Consider the following 24,744-nt stretch of genomic DNA (forward strand, 5'->3'; position numbering starts at 1 on the left):
CAAGTCGTGCACACACACATATACCACCGCCTGCATGTAGCATGCAGCCAGTGCGTGCAACACGAGTGACTTGGGGCCGATGGCATTAATTGGGCGTGTTAGTGGAGAGTACTAATTGATATCAATCTAACAAGCTCATTTTAGTTTAAATTAAAAGAAAATTTTATGAATTTTCTCTATCATGTCAAGTAGAAGTCCGAATGTGTTTTCTATGTCTCTTCTATGTGTCGTCTTTATTGTTTTTCTTTCATTTTTCCTTTGTTTATGTGTGTGTGAGCATTCGTGCGTGTTCAGAGAGATTACCCCATCGATGTAAAATCCAATTTATTTTAGACGAGGTGAGGGATGATTAATGTCCATCGTTGATGTTATGTTATTTGAACATGGAGTATAACATGGATGTATAAGTGCAAATTATTTATAATTAGTGTGTAAATAATTTTTGAGATCTTAGGTGTGTACCAATGGCACTAATAAATTCTTTCTTAGACGTTCTCAAAAAAATATTCATTCTTAGACAACTTTTTCTAAGTTTCTTTTCATTTCTTTCTAACTAATGGGTAATACCAATGCCACTAATTCATTTTTCCCTAGAAAACTTCATTATTTGATTTTGTTTTAGTTTTTATTTCATTATGATTCTACCGTAAGGTTATACCAACGCCACTAATTCATTTCTTCTTAGGAAACTTTTGTTTTGGAAAAAAATCCATTATTTATATGCTTATTCATGCATATTATGAAAAACAGAATTTATGTGTAAATTGTGTTCATTTTTGTCATTATTTTTATTTTCCTTATTTTAAAGGGCAATACCAATGATAATAATTCATTCATATCTTACAATTTATTTTTCGTGAAAGTTCCACTTTTACATGCCTATTCTTGCATATTATAAAAAGATACAGTTTATGTGTAAATTGTGTGCAAATTTGGTTATTATTTCTTTGAGTTTATTTTGCATTTTCTTTCTTCTTGGAGGGTGATACAAATGCCATTAATTCATTTTTACTTAAAAAACTTCATTATTTTGTTTTTTCTTGAGTTATTATTTCATTCTCTTTCTTCATTAAGGGTAATACCAATGTTACTAATTCATTACTTGTTCAGAAACATTTTTTGGAGAAAATTTCACTACTATATGCTAATTCTTGTATATTATAAAAGAGCGCAATTTCCGTGTAGATTGTGTGCAAAATTTGTCATTATTTTTCGATTGTTTCAATTTTCTTTTCTCTTTAAGGGTAATACCAATGATACCTTCCAAAATAAGCATTCCAAAACATATAATACTAATGACACATATTTATTTCATGTTTAAAAAAAATTCTTTGCATAACATTCCACTATTACATGCTTATTTTTGCATTTATAGAAATGTGCAATTTCAGTGTAAATTGCGTGCAATTTTTGTCATTATTTGTTTTATTATTTTCCTTTTTCATCTCTAAGGGTAGTACCAATGCCACTAATTCACTCTTCATATTGAACCCTTTTTTTTCCAACATTTCACTATTATATAATTATTCTTACGTATATTTTAAAGTGCATTTTCTGTGTAAAGTGTGTGCAAATTTTGTCATTATTTGTCTTCATTTTTTTTCAGTTTTTCGTCTTTATAAGGTGTAATACCAATGCCATTAATGTATTGTTTCACATAAAAATTCATTTTTTGATTTGATTTTATTTTCTTCTTTATGGGTAATACTAGTGGCACCAATTCATTACGTCTTAGGGAACATTCATTTTGCAAAAATATGTATTGTATGCTTATTCTTAAATATTGTAAACAATCGTAACTGATGCGTAAATTGTGTGCAAATTATGACATTATTCTTTAAATTACTTTTTTTGAAAGGGTAAACCAATCCAATTATTTCATTATTGTTTAGAAAAGATCATTATTTTTATTTTGTTTTAGTTTTTATTTCATTTTATTTCTTCTTTTAAAGGTAATATCAATGCCAGTAAGTCATACTCCTTCTGCTCCATAATTATTGTCGTGGTTTTAGTTCAAGTTTGAACTAAAACAAAATTATACTATTGTATACTTAATTTTACGTATTATAAAAACACAATTTCAAGCACGTGCTCATGTACTAGAAGGTGATTATGGTGCAATCTCGGCTGGAAGCATGTACTAGCAATCTTCTTGTACGTACATATTATCAGCTCATACCATGCACCAATCATTGGTGAATCTAATCACGTCTTGTCCACTCGGGCTCAGCTCATCTCATCTCATCTTACACACGCGCAGTACAACACGTCATAGCACCGCTTTCTTATGAAACAGTATGAGATTAAAGAATTCGGCGACTCAGCTTTACTATTAGTTGGTGAAAAGAGAAGCATGCACCGGCCGGTCCACTGCCACCCAAGGGAAGCCAAGCTAGTACACAGATCGAGTGAAACAGATTGAGGTCAGTGGACTGACCAAAATGTTGTTTTCAGTCGACTGTACTCTAGCCGCTCCCAATATTAGTCAGATGAATGCCTACGGGTTTACGGGAAATGGGGTCATGCCATCCGGAACGATAGGCCAGGATGAGATAATGATGAACCTGGATGCGTCGTCCCACTCGAGACGCGCGTACGTATTAGGCGATCGGCGCGTGGCTCGGCCGTTCGGCTGCTAGAGAACGTTTACCGAAAGGCCAAAAATCTAATCTCTTCCTTGAAAGAGTACGACGTACGTTCGTGTCACCACTTGGAGTTTTCTGAATAGGTATGGACTAAAAGGGATGTCTTGCTCTGGCTGCAATCTCCAGCCTTGTAGCTATAAACTCAGCTGAGCTGCTGCGTAGAAGGAACAGTGGAGTGAAGCACCCTCTCGTGTAGGAAGAGCGCTGCGCGGTCGTGATGGTTCATCCGTTGCATTTGCATGCCCTCCATGAGCTGCTGCTGCAAGCGAGGTCTCCACATGCAGCGCTAGGACTGGTCTTTGTCCTGCTCGTCTGCCCTCTTCTTCTCCTCCTGCTCGTGCGCCGCCTCGCAACGCCGTCGACGGCCGCGGCCACCGCGAGAGCCAGAGAAGAGCTGCTGGGCAGGCTGCCGTCTCCTCCGAGCAGGCTCCCCGTCATCGGCCACCTGCACCTCGTCGGTTCCCTCCCGCACGTCTCCCTCCGAGACCTCGCCGCCAAGCATGGCCGCGACGGCCTCATGCTCCTCCGCCTCGGCGCCGTCCCTACGCTCGTCGTCTCGTCGCCGAGCGCCGCGCAGGCCGTGCTGCGCACGCACGACCACGTCTTCGCGTCCCGGCCCTACTCCGCCGTCACCGAAATCCTCTTCTACGGCCCCACGGACGCCGCCTTCTCCCCCTACGGCGAGCACTGGCGGCAGGTCAAGAAGATCGCCACCACGCACCTCCTCACCATCAAGAAGGTCCGCTCCTACCGCCATGTCCGCGAGCACGAGGTGGGTAACCATGCATCAATTTCTTCTGCATGTTTGCTATCTTTTCAGTTGCCTGAATTTTCTTTATGCGTTCAGTCGATTATTTTGTTTCTTAGATAGATTGTTGTTTTTCTGCTGTCCATGAGATCCGGTCCTCCGACAAGCATGGAGAAGAAATTTTAATTACAATCTATCCGATGACTGTGTCATGGGGGCTCTGCGAAAATGGTTTCTCTAGCGCTATCCTTATCATCTCTCTTCATAAAGGATAGATGCCACACATGTGATACGAACAATTCCGGCCCTAATGTTTTTTATAACTGAAGTTGTCATCTGAAAAAAGAAAAAGAAATTCAAAAAAAGGAAAAAAAAAACTAGAGTTGCCATCTGAGTCGGAGCGTTATCGGTATGTATTGGTGCGGTTCACACAAATAGGATTCTGCCAGCTAGGTTCTGTATGGCTTTTGCAACGTTTGTATTTCAGCGCCAGGCCCCACTACGGTCCCATCACATTCAGCTTTTGAAGCGTCCATATAGTATCTAGGACCGAGCCCAATCACAGGCCCAGAACGTTCTGATCCTGCCGACAGTCATCCCTTGCAAGGGGTTCCCGTGTTTCTTCACCTCAAAAAAAAAGCAAGGGTTTTTTCTTGTTAGGAGGTAGATTATTTAGCTGCTTAATAATATATTTACATCAGTTAATTTACTATAATTCAAAGGTATTACTTTAATTACAATATATATGTAAAATTCCAAAAAAAAGTTTTTAGTTGTTTCAAATATTAAATTTCACTCGTTTTACAAAACTATTTTCACTCAGTTCAAACATGCAGTTTCCATTTTTGTACAAAATTGCCTACAAATGTTATTTCAAAAGACCAATTTCAACTTTTTAAAATAATGATTTGAATTATTTTGTAAGACCGATTTCAATTATTTCAAACGATTGACTGCAATTATTATTTCAAAAGGCCCGTTTTAGTTATTTCAAAACGCCATTTCAATTTAAACTAAACACCCATTTCAGTTATTTCAAAAGAGCGATATCAATTTGTTCAAAATGCTAATTTAAATAGTTACAAAATACCAATGATTTTCAGAAGGTCCATTTCAATTATTTCAAAAGATCAGTTTCAATTAGCTCAAAAGATCAATGAAAATGAAAACGATATTAATTCCAAAAACTAGATTTCAATTATTCTAGTTTCATACTTCACAAAATAATGAAACTGATTATTTCCACTTGTTTTTTTTCACAAAATTACATCTATTTCAATTCCATATTTTTAAATAATCAGTTTCACACTTTTGAAATAATCAGTTCCACATTTTTTTCAAAAAACAGTTTGACAAGGATGGACCAATTCCATTGACAGAAATACAAAAAAAGAATTCCATCAACTTTTACTCAATTGATATCTGAATAAACACAAAATAGGCATTCCACTTCCATAAATCCACCATGACTTTACTTTCTATAACACCATTTCACTTTCTGTAACACTATTTCAGATATTAGATTCACACAATACAGAAAAGTGATTTCATATATTTCACTACAGCTATGTTCATATATCACACATATTTCAAGAACACTTTAACTATTTCAGTTACAACGCAGAACTAATTTTCCATAAAATAATAACCAACAAATCTAAATCATACAATACTATTTTCAGAGAGGACGTGCACAATTCCATATCACGATTCCATGGCATGCATATCTCACAAATTCAGTTTTGCAATCAAATAACAGTATTTCAATTAGTTCGTCCACTAAGTTCCAAATCATATAGCAATCTCCAAATAAACTAAAAAATCTGTTACCTAGGAGATAAATTGTAGGAAAAGGTGGGCTCTCCGGCGCCCTTCGGTGTCCATGGCGGTACCCGCACTTCAGATGTGGCTGGTGGGAAGTTGAGAGCCAAAAGGCCGGCAATGGTCGAGGAGATGTGGTCGATGGCGACCGTAGAATATGTGGTCGATGATGACACTAGTAGAAAAAGGGTCAAATGTGAAGCACATTAGTGCCGGTTTGTAAAAAAACCGGCACTAATGTGATCAATAGTGCCGGTTCGTGGCTGCGATCAATAGTACCGGTTCGTGTTGAGCCTTTAGTACCGGTTCGTGCCACGAACCGGTACTAAAGGGGTAGTGGCAGGCTGGCGTCAGGCCGGGTCCCCACGAGCCCCTTTAGTACCGGTTTGTGTTACCAACCGGTACTAAAGGTCTAACCTATAGTACCGGTTCGTGCCACGAACCGGTAATAAAGGGGACAAGCCTTTAGTACCGGTTCGTGGCACGAACCGGTACTAAATGGGCCAATTTTCAAACTCTACCCCCCCTGGTGTATCACCATTTCAGTTTTGAAAAAATCAAAAGAAAATGATAAAAACTTCAAAAAATAAAATCCTTCGAGAGGTAGTTATATTACTATATCTACTAGTTAGGAAAATTTGAAAACTTAAATTTGGACATGTTTTGCAAAAAGTGTAGGAAAAATGTAAAACGGCTATATCTTTTGCATACGATGTCGGAAAAAAACGTATAATATATCAAACAATTCAGCACGAAAATCCGCATCTGATGGAGACCGCCTACGGCCTGTTTGGAATTTTTTAGAATCCTCAAATTCCAAAAGGAAAAAAAGATATGGTCAAATTTCAGTTTTTCTAAAAAAAATTGGTTAAATCTGGTCAAACTACTTATTCAAGAAGTATTAATGTTACTACATAATTATTCAAGAATATTAGTGTTACTAAATAATTATTTCAATTTTTTGAATTTTGGTCAAACTATGGTCAAACTTATTCAAGAAATATTAGCGTTACTAAATAATTACTGTTTTTTTAGAATAATAGTTTCAAACTCAAACGGTGAAATGTGTGACTTTATGCTCAAGCTAAACTCCTGAGGGTTAATAGGATTGACATCTTACTACTGTCAGGAAAACAACAAGTGCAGACTCGGAAACGAAAGAGAATAGAACCTGAAAGTTAAGCGTGCTCGCGCTGGAGTAGTGAGAGGGATGGGTGACCGGTCGGGAAGTTAGATGATTTGGAATGAGTGATCCACACTTGAGTGGATTTGGAATGAGTGATCCACACTTGAGCAGTTAAGAGTGATCCACACTTGAGTGGATTGACATCTTACTACTGTCAGGAAAACAACAAGTGCAGACTCGGAAACGAAAGAGAATAGAACCTGAAAGTTAAGCGTGCTCGCGCTGGAGTAGTGAGAGGGATGGGTGACCGGTCGGAAAGTTAGATGATTTGGAATGAGTGATCCACACTTGAGTGGTTTTTGGAATGAGTGATCCACACTTGAGCAGTTAAGAGTGATCCACACTTGAGTGGATTGACATCTTACTACTGACAGAAAAACAACAAGTGCAGACTCGGAAACGAAAGAGAATAGAACCTGAAAGTTAAGCGTGCTCGCGCTGGAGTAGTGAGAGGGATGGGTGACCGGTCGGGAAGTTAGATGATTTGGAATGAGTGATCCACACTTGAGTGGATTTGGAATGAGTGATCCACACTTGAGCAGTTAAGAGAGGTGATTAGAGACTAAATCATCAAATAATTCAGAAAAAATCAAAATTGAAAAAAAATCAAAAAAAAATTCCAAAATTTTCAAAAAAAAAAACCTTTAGTACCGGTTGGTAACACCAACTGGTACTAAAGGTCCCCCGTACTAGGGCGCGAGCTCACGCCACGTGGTGGCACTTTAGCGCCGGTTCGTGCCGAATCGGTACTAAAGAGGGGGGGGGGGGGCTTTAGTGCCGGTTCCATAACCGGCACTAAAGGCCCTTACAAACCGATTTTAAAGCTCCGTTTTCTACTAGTGTGACCTAATACGGTGAGAGAAGCCAAGATGCAACCAGATCCGTCAGCGGGACGCCCGTAGGGCTCCCTACCGTGCCGCTAGTCGCTGCTGGCCGTCGTGGGTGTCTAGGCATCGTAACACATCCGCTCGTTGCTGTTCGCTGAGGGTCCTTGCGCACACAGCAGAGCTACTGCCGGCGGAAGAGTCGGATTCAGCGCACCGCCAACTGTTGGTTTTGGATCAAGAGGCGACGCGCCACCAACTGTTGGTTTTGGATCAAGAGGCGAAGCACTCGTGGATCAAGTGAATATTCGGCTTAAAAAGGTGTTGTGCACATGATCCCTTCATGCAAATTTACTGCATACTTCCTCCGTTTCTAAATATAAGACATTTTAAAGATTTCAATATGAACTACATACGAAGCAAAGTGAGTGAATCTACACTCTAAAATATGTCTGTATAGGTCCGTATGTAATCCATAGTTAAATCTCTAAAATGTTTTATGTTTAAGAATGGAGGGAGTACGTCGTGGGGTCCACTAGCTGTATATAGGATTGTGTTGGTTTTGTATAGCTGAAAACGAGGAATAATAGCTGGCAAATACACAAATCTTGAAGCAGATGAAGACGGCAGATTTTTTTACAGCTACGTGCCGGCGCGTCTAGAAATAGGTTTGCGCACATGCGCACATGCACATGCTCGCTCCTGTGTGAAAGAGAGGGATTATCTTTTTATGGTTCGTCTCAAACCTTATTATTTCATTTAATTCTCATTGATGTTTGTACTCTTGTAAAGTATGGAACAGTGCAATTGTAACTCAAAATTTCTGGTTCTTTTTCACATCATGAACGCATATTTTTTTTGTAACTTTACTCCCACTGTACTTTTTTGTATAGAATCATTATTTAGCCATTTTTTGGTTCTTTACAAATATTTGTGTATTAGTGTTGCTATATATTTATCATCTTGCTTTCTAAATCTTTTTGTACACTTTGGGAGTAACACTACCTCTTAGTTTATTTTCTTGCATAGCTGAATTATGGCCTGCTACAAAAAAATATCCATCTATTATTCAATCATTCCTTCTTGAGTTTCATTTATGTATTTATCTATTTTTTGACTAGTTTTTTTTAAATTTTCTGAACTCATGGGAATATGTTCCTAATTATTAATTGGTTGTTGGTTTACATGACCAATCACGAGGATTTCTTTTAAGCGGGGTAAGAAGACGTGGAATATTCGATCTTTTCCTTCAAGATTGATATTATTCTTTTATGCATAGAGTATATTTTCTCCATGGGTTTGGCTAAGTCTTAGACAACTCATGTTCCTCATCTCAGTTGGTTTCTTGTTCAATTAGAATGTTTTGATTTTTTTTTGGCATATTGTGATGATGGGCTCCAACCCGTCACATAGATTAATTAAGTATTTGAGGGCTTTTAAGCATTTTTTATTGGAGAGAGAGTAAGAGTTTTAATCTAAGTGATGCGATGCTTGAGTCATCTCGGTTATATAGATTCAGTTTCTACTTTAATTATTTTAATGAGAGTTCTGCTAATTTGTACTTTTTTATTACATATTACTCCCTCCATTCCAAAATATAAGAACTTCAATATAGACTACATATAGAGCAAAATGAGTGAATATACACTCTAAAATATGTCTATATACATCTGTATGTAGTCCGTACTGAAATCTTTAAAAATGCTTATAGTTAGAATCAGAGGGGGTATGTTATAGTGCAAGCCTTGTGTAATATGTGATCAAAGCTTGAATTCTGGCATTTTTCTTCTTCCAAAATATTGTAGTATCATTACTTTTGTTTCATGTTATACCGAAGTGATACTACTCCATGTATTAAATCTACTACAATAAGCTTTTGTGTGGCTTTTTTGTAGGTAATTATGTTGGTTTTTCATGTTATAGTGCCTATTGTTTTTTTTGTGCATGAATCATTTGAGCCCAAGAATTGAAGTAGGCTCACCATTATGGAAACTCATTGTTCATAGTCCTTTTATGGCCAAGGGACACCATGTTTAGAAAAAAAATGATAGTTCTTAAACGAAAATTAATCTGAAGGCTAGTAAGGTGACTAAAATCTTAAAAAATAGGCAACTTAAATATAGACAACTTACTTGATTGCTAGATATATTGCACCATGCATGAATGCACGCTATCCACATCATTAGTTGTGCCAAAATTCATTATTGTTAATGCACAGGTGAGATTGGTTGTGGCCAAGATCCGCGATGCGGCCTCCAAATGTACCGCCATCGACATGAGTGACCTTCTCAACGCCTTCACCAATGACATTGTGTGTCATGCTGTGTCAGGCAAGCTTTTTAGGGAACAAGGTCATAACAAACTCTTTCGAGAACTCGTCGAGGCCAACTCATTGCTCTTGGGTGGATTCAACCTAGAGGACTGCTTCCCCATGTTGGTGAAGCTGGACATTATCAAGAGGATGGTTTGCGCAAAGGCCCAGCAGGTGAACAAGATGTGGGACAACCTGCTCAATAATATCATCGATGAGCATGCAAGCAAGTCAGTGGCAGAACATAATAGTGAGGACAACGACTTCACTGATGTTTTGCTTTCTATCCAACAAGAGTACAAACTCACGGGAGATCATATTAAGGCTCAGTTAGAGGTATGTATTATCACCTCACAAGCAAAAATAACAACTACAAATTAACATATATAGCTTATATATATGTTGTTGATTTGATTCTTACATATGGATCTTATGTATATGTAGATCATGTTCCAAGCTGGCACTGATACAACATTCATAGTGTTAGAATATGCGATGGTCAAGCTCATGCAAAACCCCCACCTCATGAACAAGCTACAAGTTGAGGTGAGGAGCACTATACCCAAGGGCAAAGAAATGGTTACTGAAGATGATATCAATAGTTTGGCCTACCTAAAGGCGGTCATCAAAGAGACACTCCGGCTCCATATGCCTGGGCCGCTCCTCATTCCCCACCTCTCCATGGCTGACTGCAACATAAAGGGCTACATGATACCATCAGGAATACGTGTCATTGTCAATAGTTGGGCACTTGCAAGGGACCCTAGCCGTTGGGAGCACGCAGATGAGTTCATGCCTGAGCGATTTATGGAATGCGGGAGCGCCGCGGCTATGGACTATAAGGGAAATGACTTCCTTTACTTGCCATTTGGCGCCGGGCGAAGGATTTGCCCAGGTATCAACTTTGCGATTGCGAGCATTGAAATCATGCTAGCGAATCTAATGTACCATTTCAACTGGAAGCTACCTGTAGAGTTGATGGAAGGTGGCATCGATATGACTGAAGTATTTGGGACGACAGTGCACCGGAAGGAGAAGCTCCTCCTTGTTCCCGTAGTGCCACAAGATTAATACATTGGTCCATTGTATTGTGTGTGCGCAACAGATTGATTACCTACCTTAATAGTATCATGAATGTGGCTTTTTGGAACTCTTGTTAAGCACAAGTGTAATATGTAATTAAAGAAAACACTGAATTAAATTGAGTACCATATTTCTGACTGGTAATTGACATTACTGCATAAAAGCTCATATTCGATGTCTGATATGTGCCAAAAGTCTACGGAAGTGTTCTTCTTGGAAATGTTCAACACTACATTGCACAGTTTTTTTATCAAATAGAGACAACCTTGCTTAGTTCCTCGAGTCACAGTCAAATAGTATTTTCTGACACTCTACTTTCCATCACCAAAGTAATTGACATGTCTGATATCATCAAGCTTGGCCACTAACAATAGCTTCGGCCGTATATCAGGGATATGCCTCACATGATCGAGCACTAACCTACAACGTGTGTTTGTTTCAATAGTGCCCTTAACGACATTGTTTTGACAACCCAAAATCTCTCAACCTCAAGAACCAGTGATTCTACTGGTGTATGATGTGAGGTGCTCTCATTGTGATGTGTTGGGGAAGGTTGCACCTGAATCAATAGTCCAACTCATGGCATCATGGAGAGCAAGGATAAATCACTATTCATCTTCAGTGACTAAGGAGTCCTCACATTGTCAATCATGGTGGAATTAGTCTGGCACATTTACTCGGTTTCTTTGTATATTTATCCTCGCCGGGCTCTTTTTTATATTTCTTCGGCTCATACTTTTGTGTCCTAGCTTGATGAAGGCATGACCTCGGACGTGCCGATGATTTGTCTCGATCTTTTACGATGCAACAACCTCCAATTTCCACCGATAGAAAATACTCCCAATTACGTGAGAAGTAGCTGCGGTAACAACGACCAAAGGATAATCCCTCAACACATGAGAAACCTCCCGCTGAAGTAGATGTAACCAGCTTGCGACCCATCAAACACGACGGACCTCGACGCAAGTGCAATTTTCACATAGAAAAATTACACAAAATAAATAGCGACGACACCCAAAGAGAGCCGCTTGATACACTTTCAGAAAAAAATCTACAATTTGTTTTAAGATGTTCACTACAGTGTGTAATTCTAGTTGTACGGTTGTGCTAAGTTATTAAAAGTGCGCGTTTGTTTGCTACAAGCAATGCTAGTCAGGTGGAGTGGCTGGGAGCATGCGCTTCGAACCTGTAGGTCGCAGGCTTGAGTTCTGAGTTTCCATCGCATCTTCCTTCCCCTTTTTGCTTTCTTTTCTCACCATCGGTACAGCGCGATGGGCCGGCCCAGTCAGGCTGCGCCCCTGTGCGTGGTGACGACATTTTGACGCAAAGCGCGTCCTATAGGAGCTCTCGGGCCGGTCGTGAGGTAGGCAGGGGACAGCCGCCCCGGGGCCCCCAAAACCTGGTACGTAGGTAGGTAGCCCATGGGTCAGGGCTGGTAGTCTAGGCACGTCACATATAGCCCACGATTACACGACATCTCTTTCCGATCCTGATTCAGGTTAGCCCCGGCCGACGCCAAACCCTATTCGGCGCCTTAAGCGCCCGAATTAGGTGTTTCCGCAAACGGGCACATACCCCTCCCTAAGCGATGGGCCGGCCCATTTATCCATATTATTCTGTTTCAGAACTGCAAAAAAACTGCCGCCGGTGACACCCGAAATCGCATGCTCTACCTTTTAGCTTAGCTGCGCTAGCCAACTTCGCAACTACCTTGCTTTGATTCATGAGATCCTTTTTTCTTTTATTGTATCTACTTTTCATTTTCTTTTATTTTTTATTTCCCCATTTTCTTTTTCTTATTCTTTTTCCAAAATGCATGATTAAAAAAACAGTGAAGTTTTTATTCAAAATCCTCGATGAATGTTTTTAAAATTCAACGAACTTTTTTCATGAACTTTCTAATTCGTAAACTCGATGAACTTTTTTAAAGTTCAATTAACTTTTTTCAACTTTGATGAACTTTTTCAAATTCGGTGAACTTTTATTTGATGAACTTTTTTCAATTTCGATGAACTTTTTTGAATTTCAATGGACGTTTTTTAAAATTCAATGGACTTTTTTCGTGAACTTTCTAATTTTTAAAATTGATGAACTTTTTATAAAATTCAATTAACTTTTTTCAACTTTGATGAACTTTTTTCAAATTCGGTGAACTTTTATTCGATGAACGTTTTTGAATTTCGATGAACTTTTTTGAATTTCAATGAACTTTTTTGAATTTTGGTGAACTGTTTTTTTCAAATCCGATGAACTTTTTTCAAACTTCATGAACTATTTTTTCAAATTCGATGAAATATTTTTAAATTCGATGAACTTTTTAAATTCGATGACATTTTTTCCTATTCGATGAACTGTTTTTAAATTTTTCACTTTTCTGAATCAATGAATTTTTTACAAATTTCTGTACCTTTCTGAATTCAAGAACCGGAGGCCGTTTTTTTTCCTGAACCAACAAAACAACAAAGAAAAAAAACAAGCTGAGTTGATCGAGCGAACGAACAGAAGCTAAAAGGAAACAAAGCGAGGGAGCGATCTTATTGTGGGCCGGCCCATGAAGGCGCCTGCGTGGGCGCCGCTTGCTCCAAGTGGCGCTTAAGGCGCTGTCGAGGACTGGCCGCGATCGGGAGTCGCAGGTGGACTTGCGATGCGCCGACGCCGAGTGGCCGTGAAGTCCACGTCTTCGTTCTCCGGTCATCTGATCTCAAGTCCTTGTAGCACTCGCACAACCGCACTGTTAGACTGTATTTACATGTGTATATTGTAACGTTGTATACCACCTCATTATATATATATATATATGTGATAGGCCATCTCTAGAGGGTTGTGCCGGTTCCCCCCAAAGGCTATTGTCTTACATGGTATCACGCTAGGTTACGTCCGCTTCCGCCTAAAAACCCTAAACCGCCGCCGCGCCCGCCGCCGTCGTCGCCCGACTGCTATGACGTCCGCCGCTGCGTCCGGCTCCACCGCCACCGGTTTTCTGCCGGCCTCCCTCGCGGCACTTCTCTCGAGGCCGCTGGATGCCGCCTCCCTTCAGGCGCCGATCGGGACACGGAGCGTCGGCTCCCTCTTCGCGCTCCCGCCGGCTGCTATTTCGCCCGGGCAGGCGCTTGTGGCCCACACCACCGCCGCCCCGTCAACTGCGGCTGTCGTGCCCTCGGCTACTGCGCCGCTGGTGGCGGAGGACGTCGCGCTGGCAGGCTTCGCGGCGTCAACCGCGGCCATCGCGCCCTCTGTCACCGCGCCGGTTGCCCCTCCGACTGTCTCCACGGTGTTCTCACCTCAGCCAGTCTCCTCGATGGGATCGCAGCCGCCGCCGCCGTTTCACTTCGGCCATCTCATCACCATCAAGTTGTCGTCGGACAATTACATCTTCTGGCGCGCGCAGGTTCTTCCGCTTCTTGGGAGTCACTACCTGCTTGGCTATGTCGACGGCTCTCTCCCTTGCCCTCCTGCGCTGGTTGACAGCGTGCATGGTCCGGTCTATAATCCGGCTCACCGTGTCTGGACAGGGCAGGATCAGGCGAACCTCTCCTCCATCCAGGGGTCGCTCTCTCCGGCCGTTGCTGGGCTTGTTGTCTTCGCCAAGACGTCCCACGAGGCACGGACTATTCTTGAGCGCTCGTTTGCGGCATAGTCGCAGGCTCATGTATCTGGACTCCGTCGCCAACTTGGGGAGTGTCAGAAGCTTGACTCCACCGCCACTAAGTTCTACAACAAAGTCAAGAGTCTCGCCGACACGCTGGCCTCCATTGGACAGCCCCTCACCGACTCCGAGTTCAACTCGTTTATTGTCAATGGTCTTGATGAGGAGTATGACGCCCTAGTCGAGATCATCAATGAGAGGGGCAACTCCACGCCCATGCCAGCACACGAGGTCTTTTCACGCCTCCTGCTTACTGAGCAACGAGTCGAGACGCGCTGATCCAGGGGCAACGGTGCCCTCTCGGCAAACGCCGCCACCAAGGGTAGTCGCTCCTCTGCTTCATCCAGGGATCCTTCGGGGCAGTCACCACCACCCGCCTCGGCCCCTCCTCCTACTGCGACGCTACCAGGGGTTGGCGATCCACGTGTGTGCCAGCTTTGTGGTCGCGATGGGCACTGGGCCTCGAAGTGTCACAAGCGCTTCCAGCGGGGTTTTCTCGGTCTTGGCAATGACGGGAAGGATACACGCAACTTTGCTCGTCAGGTCGCCATGGCTGATCGTCCGCCGCCGCAGAAGCCACAGGGACACACTCAGTCCTACTCCATTGATCCCCACTGGTACATGGACTCTGGGGCGACAGAGCACCTGACCAGTGAGATGGGGAAGCTTCACATTCGTGAACCCTACCATGGCTCCGACAAGATCCACACCGCCAATGGAGCAGGTATGCACATCTCTCATATTGGTCAAGCATCACTTCTCACTAGACATGCCAATAGGAGTCTTCAACTTCGCAATGTTCTTCGAGTTCCATCTGTGACACGTAATCTTCTTTCAGTTCCTAAACTCACTCGTGATAATAATGTGCTTTGTGAATTTCATCCTTTTGATATTTTTATTAAGGATCGGGGCACGAGGGACATTCTTCTTAGTGGGCGGCTCTGCCAAGGTCTCTATCGTCTGGAGCATCCTGGCGTCGCTCGCGTCTTCAGTGGAGTTCGGGTATCTCCGTCACAGTGGCATGCTCGTCTTGGTCACCCGGCCACACCTATTGTCCGGCATGTTTTGCGTCGTCATGAGCTTCCTAGTGTGTCTAGTAATAAAGATGTAGCAGTGTGTGATGCTTGTCAGCAGGGGAAGAGTCATCAACTTCCTTTTTCGGAGTCCAGTCGTGAGGTGAAACATCCTTTAGAACTTGTGTTTTCAGATGTATGGGGTCCTGCTCAGACTTCAGTTAGTGGTCATAATTACTATATCAGTTTTGTTGATGCTTACAGCCGCTTCACCTGGCTTTATCTTATCAAACGTAAATCTGATGTGTTTGACATTTTTGTTCAGTTCCAAAAACATGTTGAACGCCTTCTCAAGCACAAAATTGTTCATGTTCAGTCGGACTGGGGTGGCGAGTATCGCAACCTCAACTCCTTCTTTCAGTCGCTTGGGATCACTCACCGTTTAGCATGTCCACATACACATCAGCAGAATGGTTCAGTAGAACGTAAGCATCGTCACATTGTTGAAGCTGGTCTGACTCTTTTGGCCCATGTATCTGTTCCGTTTCGTTTTTGGAGTGATGCTTTCACCACTGCATGTTTTCTCATCAATCGTACTCCCACTCGTGTTTTGAATATGAAGACTCCCATTGAAGTTCTCCTTAATGAACAACCGGACTACACCTTTCTCAAGGTGTTTGGGTGTGCTTGCTGGCCCCATCTTCGTCCATATAACAAGCGTAAGCTCGAGTTTCGTTCCAAGAAGTGTGTTTTTCTTGGTTATAGCTCTCTTCATAAAGGATACAAATGTCTTCATGTTCCCACTAATCGTGTCTACATCTCTCGGGATGTTGTGTTTGATGAGCATGTTTTTCCCTTTGCCAAACTCCCTGCGTCCACTACCGAGCCACCTGTCATGCATTCATCCTCTGTTGCTTCTGACCAATTTGATGATGTTGCATATTCTCCTCTATTGTTGCCTAACCATGGTGCAGGCACTGGTCGTGGGGCTCGTTTGGAGATTCTGGAAGCGCCATCTTCCTCTTTGTCGCCATCACCTTCATCCTCGGCACCTTCTGTTGTGCATGAGGAGCACATGGCGCCCCTGCATGGCCTCGGTTTCCGTGCTCATGCACGGCCGATCGACGTCCTGGCCCGGTCGCCTCTGGCTTCTGGGCTGCCTCCGCCATCGTTGCGCCCTACAACCCCGCCGACTGGGCCGGCCTCCTCGGTCTCCGTCTCGCCCAGGGCGTCGGGGCAGTCATCACCAGGCCTGGCCTCGCCCGCCCCTGCCTCGCCCAGGGTGTCTGGGCCCTTCTCACCAGGGCCGGCCTCGCCTGCTCTCGCCTCGCCAAGGCCGTCTGGGTCGGTGTCACCGGAGCTGGCCTCGCCCACCCTCGGTTCGCCCATGGCCTCTGAGCCCCTGTCGTCGGACCAGTCTTCGCCATGCAGCCCGGAGTCGTTTGTCCCGAGCTCGCCTGAGGTGATTCCTGCATCTCCGGCGACCGTCACGTCTCCGTCACCTTCGCCTCCGCCGGCTCCTGCTGCTGCTCTACGTCCACATACGCGCAGTCGGAGTGGCATTTTTCAGCCTAAGCAACGTCACGATGGCACAGTTGCTTGGTTAGCGGCGTGCATGTCTGCTGCTCTCGCAGATCCATCCTCTGAGCCACGCACGTATCAAGCTGCTATGCGCATTCCTCATTGGAGAGAGGCCATGGAGCAGGAGTATCAAGCGCTTCTTCGCAATCAGACATGGACTCTTGTTCCTCCACAATCACGGGTAAATGTCATTGATTCCAAATGGGTTTTCAAAGTGAAGAGGCATTCTGATGGGTCCATTGAGCGCTATAAGGCTCGTCTGGTTGCTCGTGGTTTTCGACAGCGTTTTGGACTTGACTATGAAGACACCTTCAGTCCAGTGGTCAAGCCTACTACCATCAGACTTCTTCTCTCTCTGGCTGTTACTCGAGGTTGGTTTCTTCGTCAGCTTGATGTTCAAAATGCTTTTCTTCATGGTGTCTTGGCGGAGGAGGTTTACATGCGCCAGCCTCCGGGTTTCTCTGATCTGGATCGCCCTGATCATCTCTGTCGTCTGTCCAAGGCAATTTATGGTCTGAAGCAGGCTCCTCGTGCTTGGCATGCTCGTCTTGCAATGGTTCTTCGTGCTCATGGTTTTGCATCATCAACTGCTGACTCCTCATTGTTTCTTCTTCAAAGGCCTGAGGTTACTATGTACTTGTTGGTCTATGTAGATGATATCATTTTGGTCAGCTCCTCTCAGTCGGCTGCTACTGCGCTTGTTCGCTCACTTGGTGCTGATTTTGCGGTCAAGGACCTTGGGAAGCTTCATTACTTTCTTGGTGTGGAGGTTACTTCTCGTGCTGCTGGCCTTGTTATGACGCAGAAGAAGTACTCTCTGGATTTGTTGCAGCGAGCTGGGATGTTTAAGTGCAAACCGACGACTACACCCATGTCTACCACTGATAAGCTCAATGCTGTTGATGGTGTGCTTCTTTCTTCTTCTGATGCGACCGAGTACCGGAGTATTGTTGGTGGGCTCCAGTACTTGACGATCACGCGACCAGACATTTCCTATGCTGTTAACCGAGTCTGCCGGTATCTGCAGTCACCCCGTGACACTCATTGGTCTGCTGTTAAGCGGATTTTGCGCTATATTCGTTTCACGGTGGCTCATGGTTTGCATATTCGGCCGTCTGACTCTGGTTGTCTTTCAGCATATTCTGATGCAGACTGGGCTGGCAATCCGGATGACAGGCGATCCACGGGGGGTTATGATGTCTTCTTTGGCTCTAACCTGATTGCTTGGAGTGCTCGGAAACAGGCTACTGTCTCGCGTAGCAGTACTGAGGCTGAGTATAAGGCTGTGGCCAATGCCACATCAGAGATTATCTGGGTACAGTCCTTGCTTCAGGAGTTAAGTATACCCCAATCACAGCCTCCTGTTCTTTGGTGTGATAACATCGGTGCTACATACCTTTCTGCAAATCCGGTATTCCATGCCCGAACGAAACACATTGAAGTTGACTATCACTTTGTGCGTGAACGTGTCTCTCAGAAGCAACTACAGATCAAGTTTATTTCTTCCAAGGATCAACTTGCTGACATCTTCACCAAGCCATTGCCTTTGCCACAGTTTGAGACTTGCAGACGCAATCTTACCCTTCTAGATTCATTAGAAAGTGGCTAAGATTGAGGGAGGGTGTTAGACTGTATTTACATGTGTATATTGTAACGTTGTATACCACCTCATTATATATATATGTGATAGGCCACCCCTAGAGGGTTGTGCCTGTTCCCCCCAAAGCCTATTGTCTTACGCGCACTGACGCATGTTCGCCTGCTTGCCAATGGATATCGCTTCAACGCCGAGCGCCTGATCGAAGCTAATACCAGTGGATCCATATAAGGTAAGAAGGGCAGCGATCCAGGGCTGCACGGGGGCACCACGCATGGCCGGCCTGCTGCTCTCACCCGCACGAATAAGCATGAATGGCGATGGTGTAAGGAAGAAAGGTTAGTTTGCTCCTAGTAAGTATCTACTCCCTCCGTTCCTAAATATAAGTCTTTGGAGACACTCCACTATGAACCACATACGGAGTAAAATGAATGAACTACACTCTAAAGTTAGACTAACCGAGTCAAACAAGGAAAGCTTATTCGAGGATGCGGGAAGAACTATGAAAGTTTAAGTATATTGCAATAAGGCGGAGATGGCAAAAAGAGGTGACTTATGTGGACCTGGTTTTAGCCTCACTAGCGATGGAGGCACAGTACGCAGGAGGGTCAAAATTACAAAGCAGACGAAACTAAGGCAAGAAGTCGTATGCATCCATACATGCCTAGTTAAACCAAGAGATAAAATATTGCGCAGTTTGAATGAGCTTGTCAAGGGACACGATCAACATGTAAGATTTGGGGAAACCACACGTTGTGGTGCCTTGTATTGATCTATATATATAGGTTACAAGGCAGAGTTCGTATCATACAATATACGGACACCTATACAAGGACTACACATATACAACCATATAACTATACAAAACAATACGGTTATATATATTCTAACACCCTCCCTCAGTCGTAAACGGGCGTCGACGAATGTTAAGACTGTCCCGAAAATCCAAAAAAAGAGGAGATGGCAATCCTTTGGTGAAGATGTCCGCAAATTGAGAAGAACTCGGAACGTGAAGAACCCGGACCTCGCCTGTGGTGACACGGTCGCGCACAAAGTGTAAATCGATCTCCACATGCTTGGTGCGCTGATGATGAGCGGGATTTTGTGTCATGTAAACAGAGCTCACATTGTCACAGAACACCACAGTGGCACCAGTCACCGGTCGATGAAGCTCCTGAAGAAGCTGCTGTAACCAACATGTTTCAGCCACGACATTTGCAACTGCCCTGTATTCGGCCTCGGCGCTGGAGCGAGAGACCGTGTGCTGCCGCTTAGCAGACCACGACACCAGGTTAGTGCCAAGGAAAACACAATAACCTGAGGTAGACCGACGAGTGTCAGGGCAACCTGCCCAATCAGCGTCAGAATAGGCCAGCAATTTGTTGGAGCTGCGCCGAAACAAAGTGAGGCCATGGCCGGTGGTGCCGCGGATATAGCGAAGCACACGCTTCACAAGTAGCAAATGATTAGCCCGAGGATCATGCATATGAAGACAAATCTGCTGCACTGCATAAGAGATGTCCGGCCGAGTGAACGTGAGGTACTGAAGACCGCCTGCAATACTATGATACTCGGTGGGATCTGCAACTGGATCACTGGACTTGGCTGAAAGTTTGGAGGTAGTATCAACGGGAGTAGCGATGGGTTTGCACTGCAACATGCCAGCTTGATCAAGAAGATCCAATGCATACTTCTCCTGTGAGAGGAACAGACTGTCCTTGCTGCGTGTGACGGAGATGCCCAAAAATAATGAAGATCACCCATATCCGTCATACTGAATTCGGTACGAAGAGAGGCAATCAAACTGTGCAACAATGTCGAGGACGATGCAGTCAGGATAATGTCATCCACATAGAGCAGGAGATAGGCCATGTCAGCACCACGCCGATAAACGAACAACGAGCTGTCGGACTTGGAGCCAATGAAACCAACCGATGCAATGAACGAAGCAAACCGCTGAAACCATGCACGAGGCGCCTGTTTCAAACCATAGAGTGATTTGTTGAGAGGACAAACCTTATCAGGAAAACGAGGATCAGTGAACCCAGAAGGTTGACGAGCATAAATAGTCTCGCTGAGAGTGCCATTGAGGAAAGCATTCTTGACATCAAGCTGATGGATGGACCAGTCACTAGAGAGAGCAAGAGAGAGCACCGTTCGAATAGTAGCTGGCTTGACGACCGGGCTGAAAGTTTCATCGAAATCGATACCTTCGCGCTGTGTAAATCCACGAAGCACCCAACGAGCCTTGTAGCGATCCAAAGAACCATCAGACTTCATCTTGTGACGGTAGATCCACTTACCGGTAACAATGTTAGCATTGCGAGGGGGGTCGACGAGGTCCCAAGTGTTGTTGGAGAGAAGAGCGTCATACTCCTCAACCATAGCGGAATGCCAATTTGGATCCTTGAGAGCACCACGATAAGTCTTCGGTATGGGAGATAAACCCTCAACATGAAGATCAAATATCTTTTTCGGCTGCACAATGCCCCGTTTAGCACGAGTTGCCATGGCGTGAGATGGTGGCGGTGGAGGGGCCCGTGGACGGCGGGTCCAGGGTGGATCCACCGCAACAGGAGCTGGCGGCGGCGTTGCCGGAGGTGACGCGGCTGTAGGGGGAGAAGCACTCCCAGCAGGGTCGCCCTCGGAGCTCCCAGCAGGGCGTTCGGCAGTAGCCCGGGCCCCAGGCGACCGGGGCGAGGTCGATGGCGGCGACCGAGGCGAATTCGGTGGCGGCGACCGTGGAGGGGACCGTGGCGGCGGCGACGGCGATCGTGGCGGCGACGATGGAGTCGCGTCCGAGTGAATGGCATCAACGAACCTGGCTGCTCAGCACCCTGCAAAAAATCATAAGTGCGCAGGGAAGGAGTAGGAGTTGACGAAGATGGAGGGGAGGCGAATGGAAAGGTTGACTCATCGAACACTACATGACGAGAGATGATGATCTTTTGGGTGGAACGATCAAGGCAACGATAGCCATGATGCCGTGATGGGTACCCTAGAAACACGCACGGCACGGAGCGAGGCGCAAGTTTGTGCGGAGCGACGGCTGTGGTGTTGGGGTAACATAGACATCCGAAAACCCTAAGACCAGCATATGCAGGATCTACGCCAAGTAAGGCACGAAAGGGAATACGATCCGAGATTGCCTTTGAAGGCAGCCGATTATGCAACATAACGGCGGTGTGAAGAGCTTCAACCCAGAAACGAGGTGGCATACTGGCTTGGATAAGTAGTGTACGAGTAATGTCATTAAGAGTACGAATAATGCGTTCGGCTTTACCATTCTGTTGCGAAGTGTATGGACATGAAAAGCGGAGTGCAATTCCATGGTGCTGGGCAAAGGAATGGAGGAGTGAATTATCGAACTCACGACCATTATCACACTGAATAGCCTGCAAGCGTGCACTAAACTGGGTGATCGCTAAAGCATGAAGGGACGACAAGTGCGAGAAAGCTTCGGACTTAGCCCGTAGAGGGTACACCCATGCATACTGAGTAAAATCATCGAGATAGACGAGATAATACGTGAAGCCAGAAATACTCTCAACAGGAGAGGTCCACAAATCACAGTGAATTATTTGAAACGGAGTAGTGGTTACACGATTGGTGGAAGAAAAAGGAAGACGAACATGACGACCTAACTGACAAGCATGACACAAGCTACTTTTATTCTTTTCCCTAGGAATAACCAAAGAACGAGCTAATGACTCCATGATGGGCCGCCCAGGATGCCCAAGCCGACGGTGCCAGAGTGCTGCATCGACGACAAGGAAGGCGTGTGGCTGGCTGGTAGAGGAAGGGCGGATGGAGTAGAGAGCTCCGAAGCTATTGCATCTGAGAATCTCGGTCCTGGATAGAAGATCCTTCACAGAAAAACCAAGAGGGTCAAATTCGACGGATACACGATTATCAATGGTGAACTGACGAACAGACAAAAGATTTTTAACTATGTTAGGAACTACTAAGACATTACGAAGGTAAAGAGGGCGAGAGGTAGTAGAAATAGGAAGGCGTGCATGCCCGGTACCGGTGATTGGAAGAGTGGAACCGTTACCGACAACAACAGCACGACGAGAAGAGGAGGGGGGGGGGACACAGAGGTGAGCATACCGGGATCGGACGCAAAGTGGGAGGAGGCGCCGGTGTCCATCACCCACTCCCTGGAGGGTGCTTGCAGCCCCATGGTTTGGAACTGATGCATGAGCGCGGCCTGGTCCCATGAAGCCGAAGATGAGGCCGGTGATGCTGGAGCAGTGCCGGGGAGGCCGTAGGAGAGCTGTCCAGGGGCGTAGTTGTAGTCGTAGGGAGCAACGCCGTACTTGTTCTGGGCGTAGAACGCATGCGGCGACGGGGTGTGCCGGGGCGCGTAGCCGGGAGCAGCGCCATAGCCGGGCGGCGCGCGACCGAGCAGCCCCCCTTGGCCATAGGGCCACATCTGGATGGCGCCGTTCAGGGATGTTGCGGTGAGGGCCAGGAAGGAGTGGCAGGCTGCGGGGTCGCGGGCGCCGGGGTCTCCTTGGTGACTCCAGCGGCGGCCTTCTTCTTCTTCTTTCCTTTTCCAGGAGCCTTGCCAGGGTTGCCGGTGTTGCCAGGGTTGCCGTTGTTGGTGAAGAGGGTCGTGTCTGAGTTGCGGGCACGGTGGTTTTTGCGCTTCATGTCTTGGAGCGCAAGCAACGAGCGGCACTGCGCAAAGGTCATCCCGGGCATGAGGGAGATGAGATCGGCGGCGGACTCGTATTGCTCGGAGAGGCCGTTGAGGCAGTGGACCACCATCTCGGCATCGTCAACGGGGGCGCCAAGATCCGCAAGCCCGTCGGAGAGGGATTTGACCTTCTGGAGATAGTCGGCCATACTCATCTCTCCCATCTTGACATCGCCGAGCTCGGCCGTAAGGTGGAGTTGGCGATTGGTCTTGTGGTCGTTGAAGAGACCGTTGATGCTGTTCCAGAGATCGACGGCGAGGGGATCGTCGCCAGGCGTCATGACGGCGTCGAGGATACTGAGCGAGACAGACCCATAGAGCCAGGAGACGACGGTGGCGTCGAGGAGAGACCACTCCGGGTTCGGCGCATCGGGAGCATCGAAGTCGAGGTGATCCAGGAGGGCGTACTTGCGACAAGCGGCACGGAAGAACGTGCGCCACTGCCGGTGAACGCCGGTGTCAAGCGCGAGCTCGACGGGAACGTGGCCTTTGATGGAGTGGAGACCGACGGCTTGGGCGTGCAACGAGGTCAAGGAGAAAGACCCCGCGCTCGTCCCGGATCCATCAGCGGCGGTCGCGAGAGGCAGCTTTGCCTTGGCGGCTTCGGCGGCCTCGGCGTCCTGGCGCTCCTTGGCGGCGGCCAGCACCTGGTTCGTCGCGTCAGCGTCGGGTTGCGACATGGAGGCGGCGGTGTGGGCGCGGCGGCGAGAGAGGTGGTGGTTTCGGCGGCAGCGGAAGGAGGAGGAGGGCGGCACAGGCTAGGGTTAGGTTTTTAGGCTCTATACCATGTAAGATTTGGGGAAACCACACGTTGTGGTGCCTTGTATTGATCTATATATATAGGTTACAAGGCAGAGTTCGTATCATACAATATATGCACACCTATACAAGGACTACACATATACAACCGTATAACTATACAAAACAATACGGTTATATATATTCTAACACAACAGCCTAAGCCAAGAACGTATTGATGGACGAGAAAGGCATTGGCGAGGTCGTTCTTTTTCACACTCATTGCATCGTAAAGGAACGGTGTGCCAATTTGACGTTGGATGAGAGTACTGCATTCAACATGATGAGCATTGAGATGGTGGAACTGAATATTGCGCCTCTTGAAAGACCATACACACTTAAGTGGTTCAAAAGTGAAATCAAAATTGCGCATAGACTTTGCAAATTTTTACTTTCGGGAAATATTGTTGTGCGGAATTTTTTCACGTTTTCCCTGTGCCCATGGTGTCGTGCCCATTGTTGTTCGAAATTCTAAGAAAAATAATTACTCTCTACCACGGAAGGGCCAACAAATTTGTTTTATTCCTATGATAGTAGATGTGTTCATGACAGATTGGAAATGTTGTTTGCGGAAAAGAAGAGAAGAGGAAATTAAAAAAAGGAAGTTGATGCACCGATGGAGGGGCTAAATCTCTTGGTGGAGAAGGTGCAAGGGTATGGTGATGCTAAGGGCCAACGATGGAGTGTTTTTCAAACATAGTGCATCATCAAAGGGCCGTGCACGTAAGATGATAATTGACGGTGGCAGCTTCACGAATTCCATTAGCAAGGATCTTGTGCAAGCTT

At 45.4% G+C, this 24,744-nt stretch overlaps 1 protein-coding gene across 1 annotated transcript; it reads left to right on the plus strand.

Annotated features, from left to right (window-relative positions):
• Positions 1-2,751: 2,751 nt before the first annotated feature.
• LOC123043291 (indole-2-monooxygenase) lies at positions 2,752-10,748 on the plus strand. Its single transcript, XM_044465701.1, has 3 exons — positions 2,752-3,417; positions 9,443-9,871; positions 9,980-10,748. The coding sequence occupies exons 1-3, from the start codon at positions 2,863-2,865 to the stop codon at positions 10,604-10,606; spliced, it is 1,611 nt and encodes a 536-aa protein (XP_044321636.1). The 5' UTR covers positions 2,752-2,862; the 3' UTR covers positions 10,607-10,748.
• Positions 10,749-24,744: the final 13,996 nt, after the last annotated feature.

The sequence above is a fragment of the Triticum aestivum genome, chromosome 2B (assembly GCF_018294505.1).
Source record: "Triticum aestivum cultivar Chinese Spring chromosome 2B, IWGSC CS RefSeq v2.1, whole genome shotgun sequence".
Taxonomy (NCBI): domain Eukaryota; kingdom Viridiplantae; phylum Streptophyta; class Magnoliopsida; order Poales; family Poaceae; genus Triticum; species Triticum aestivum.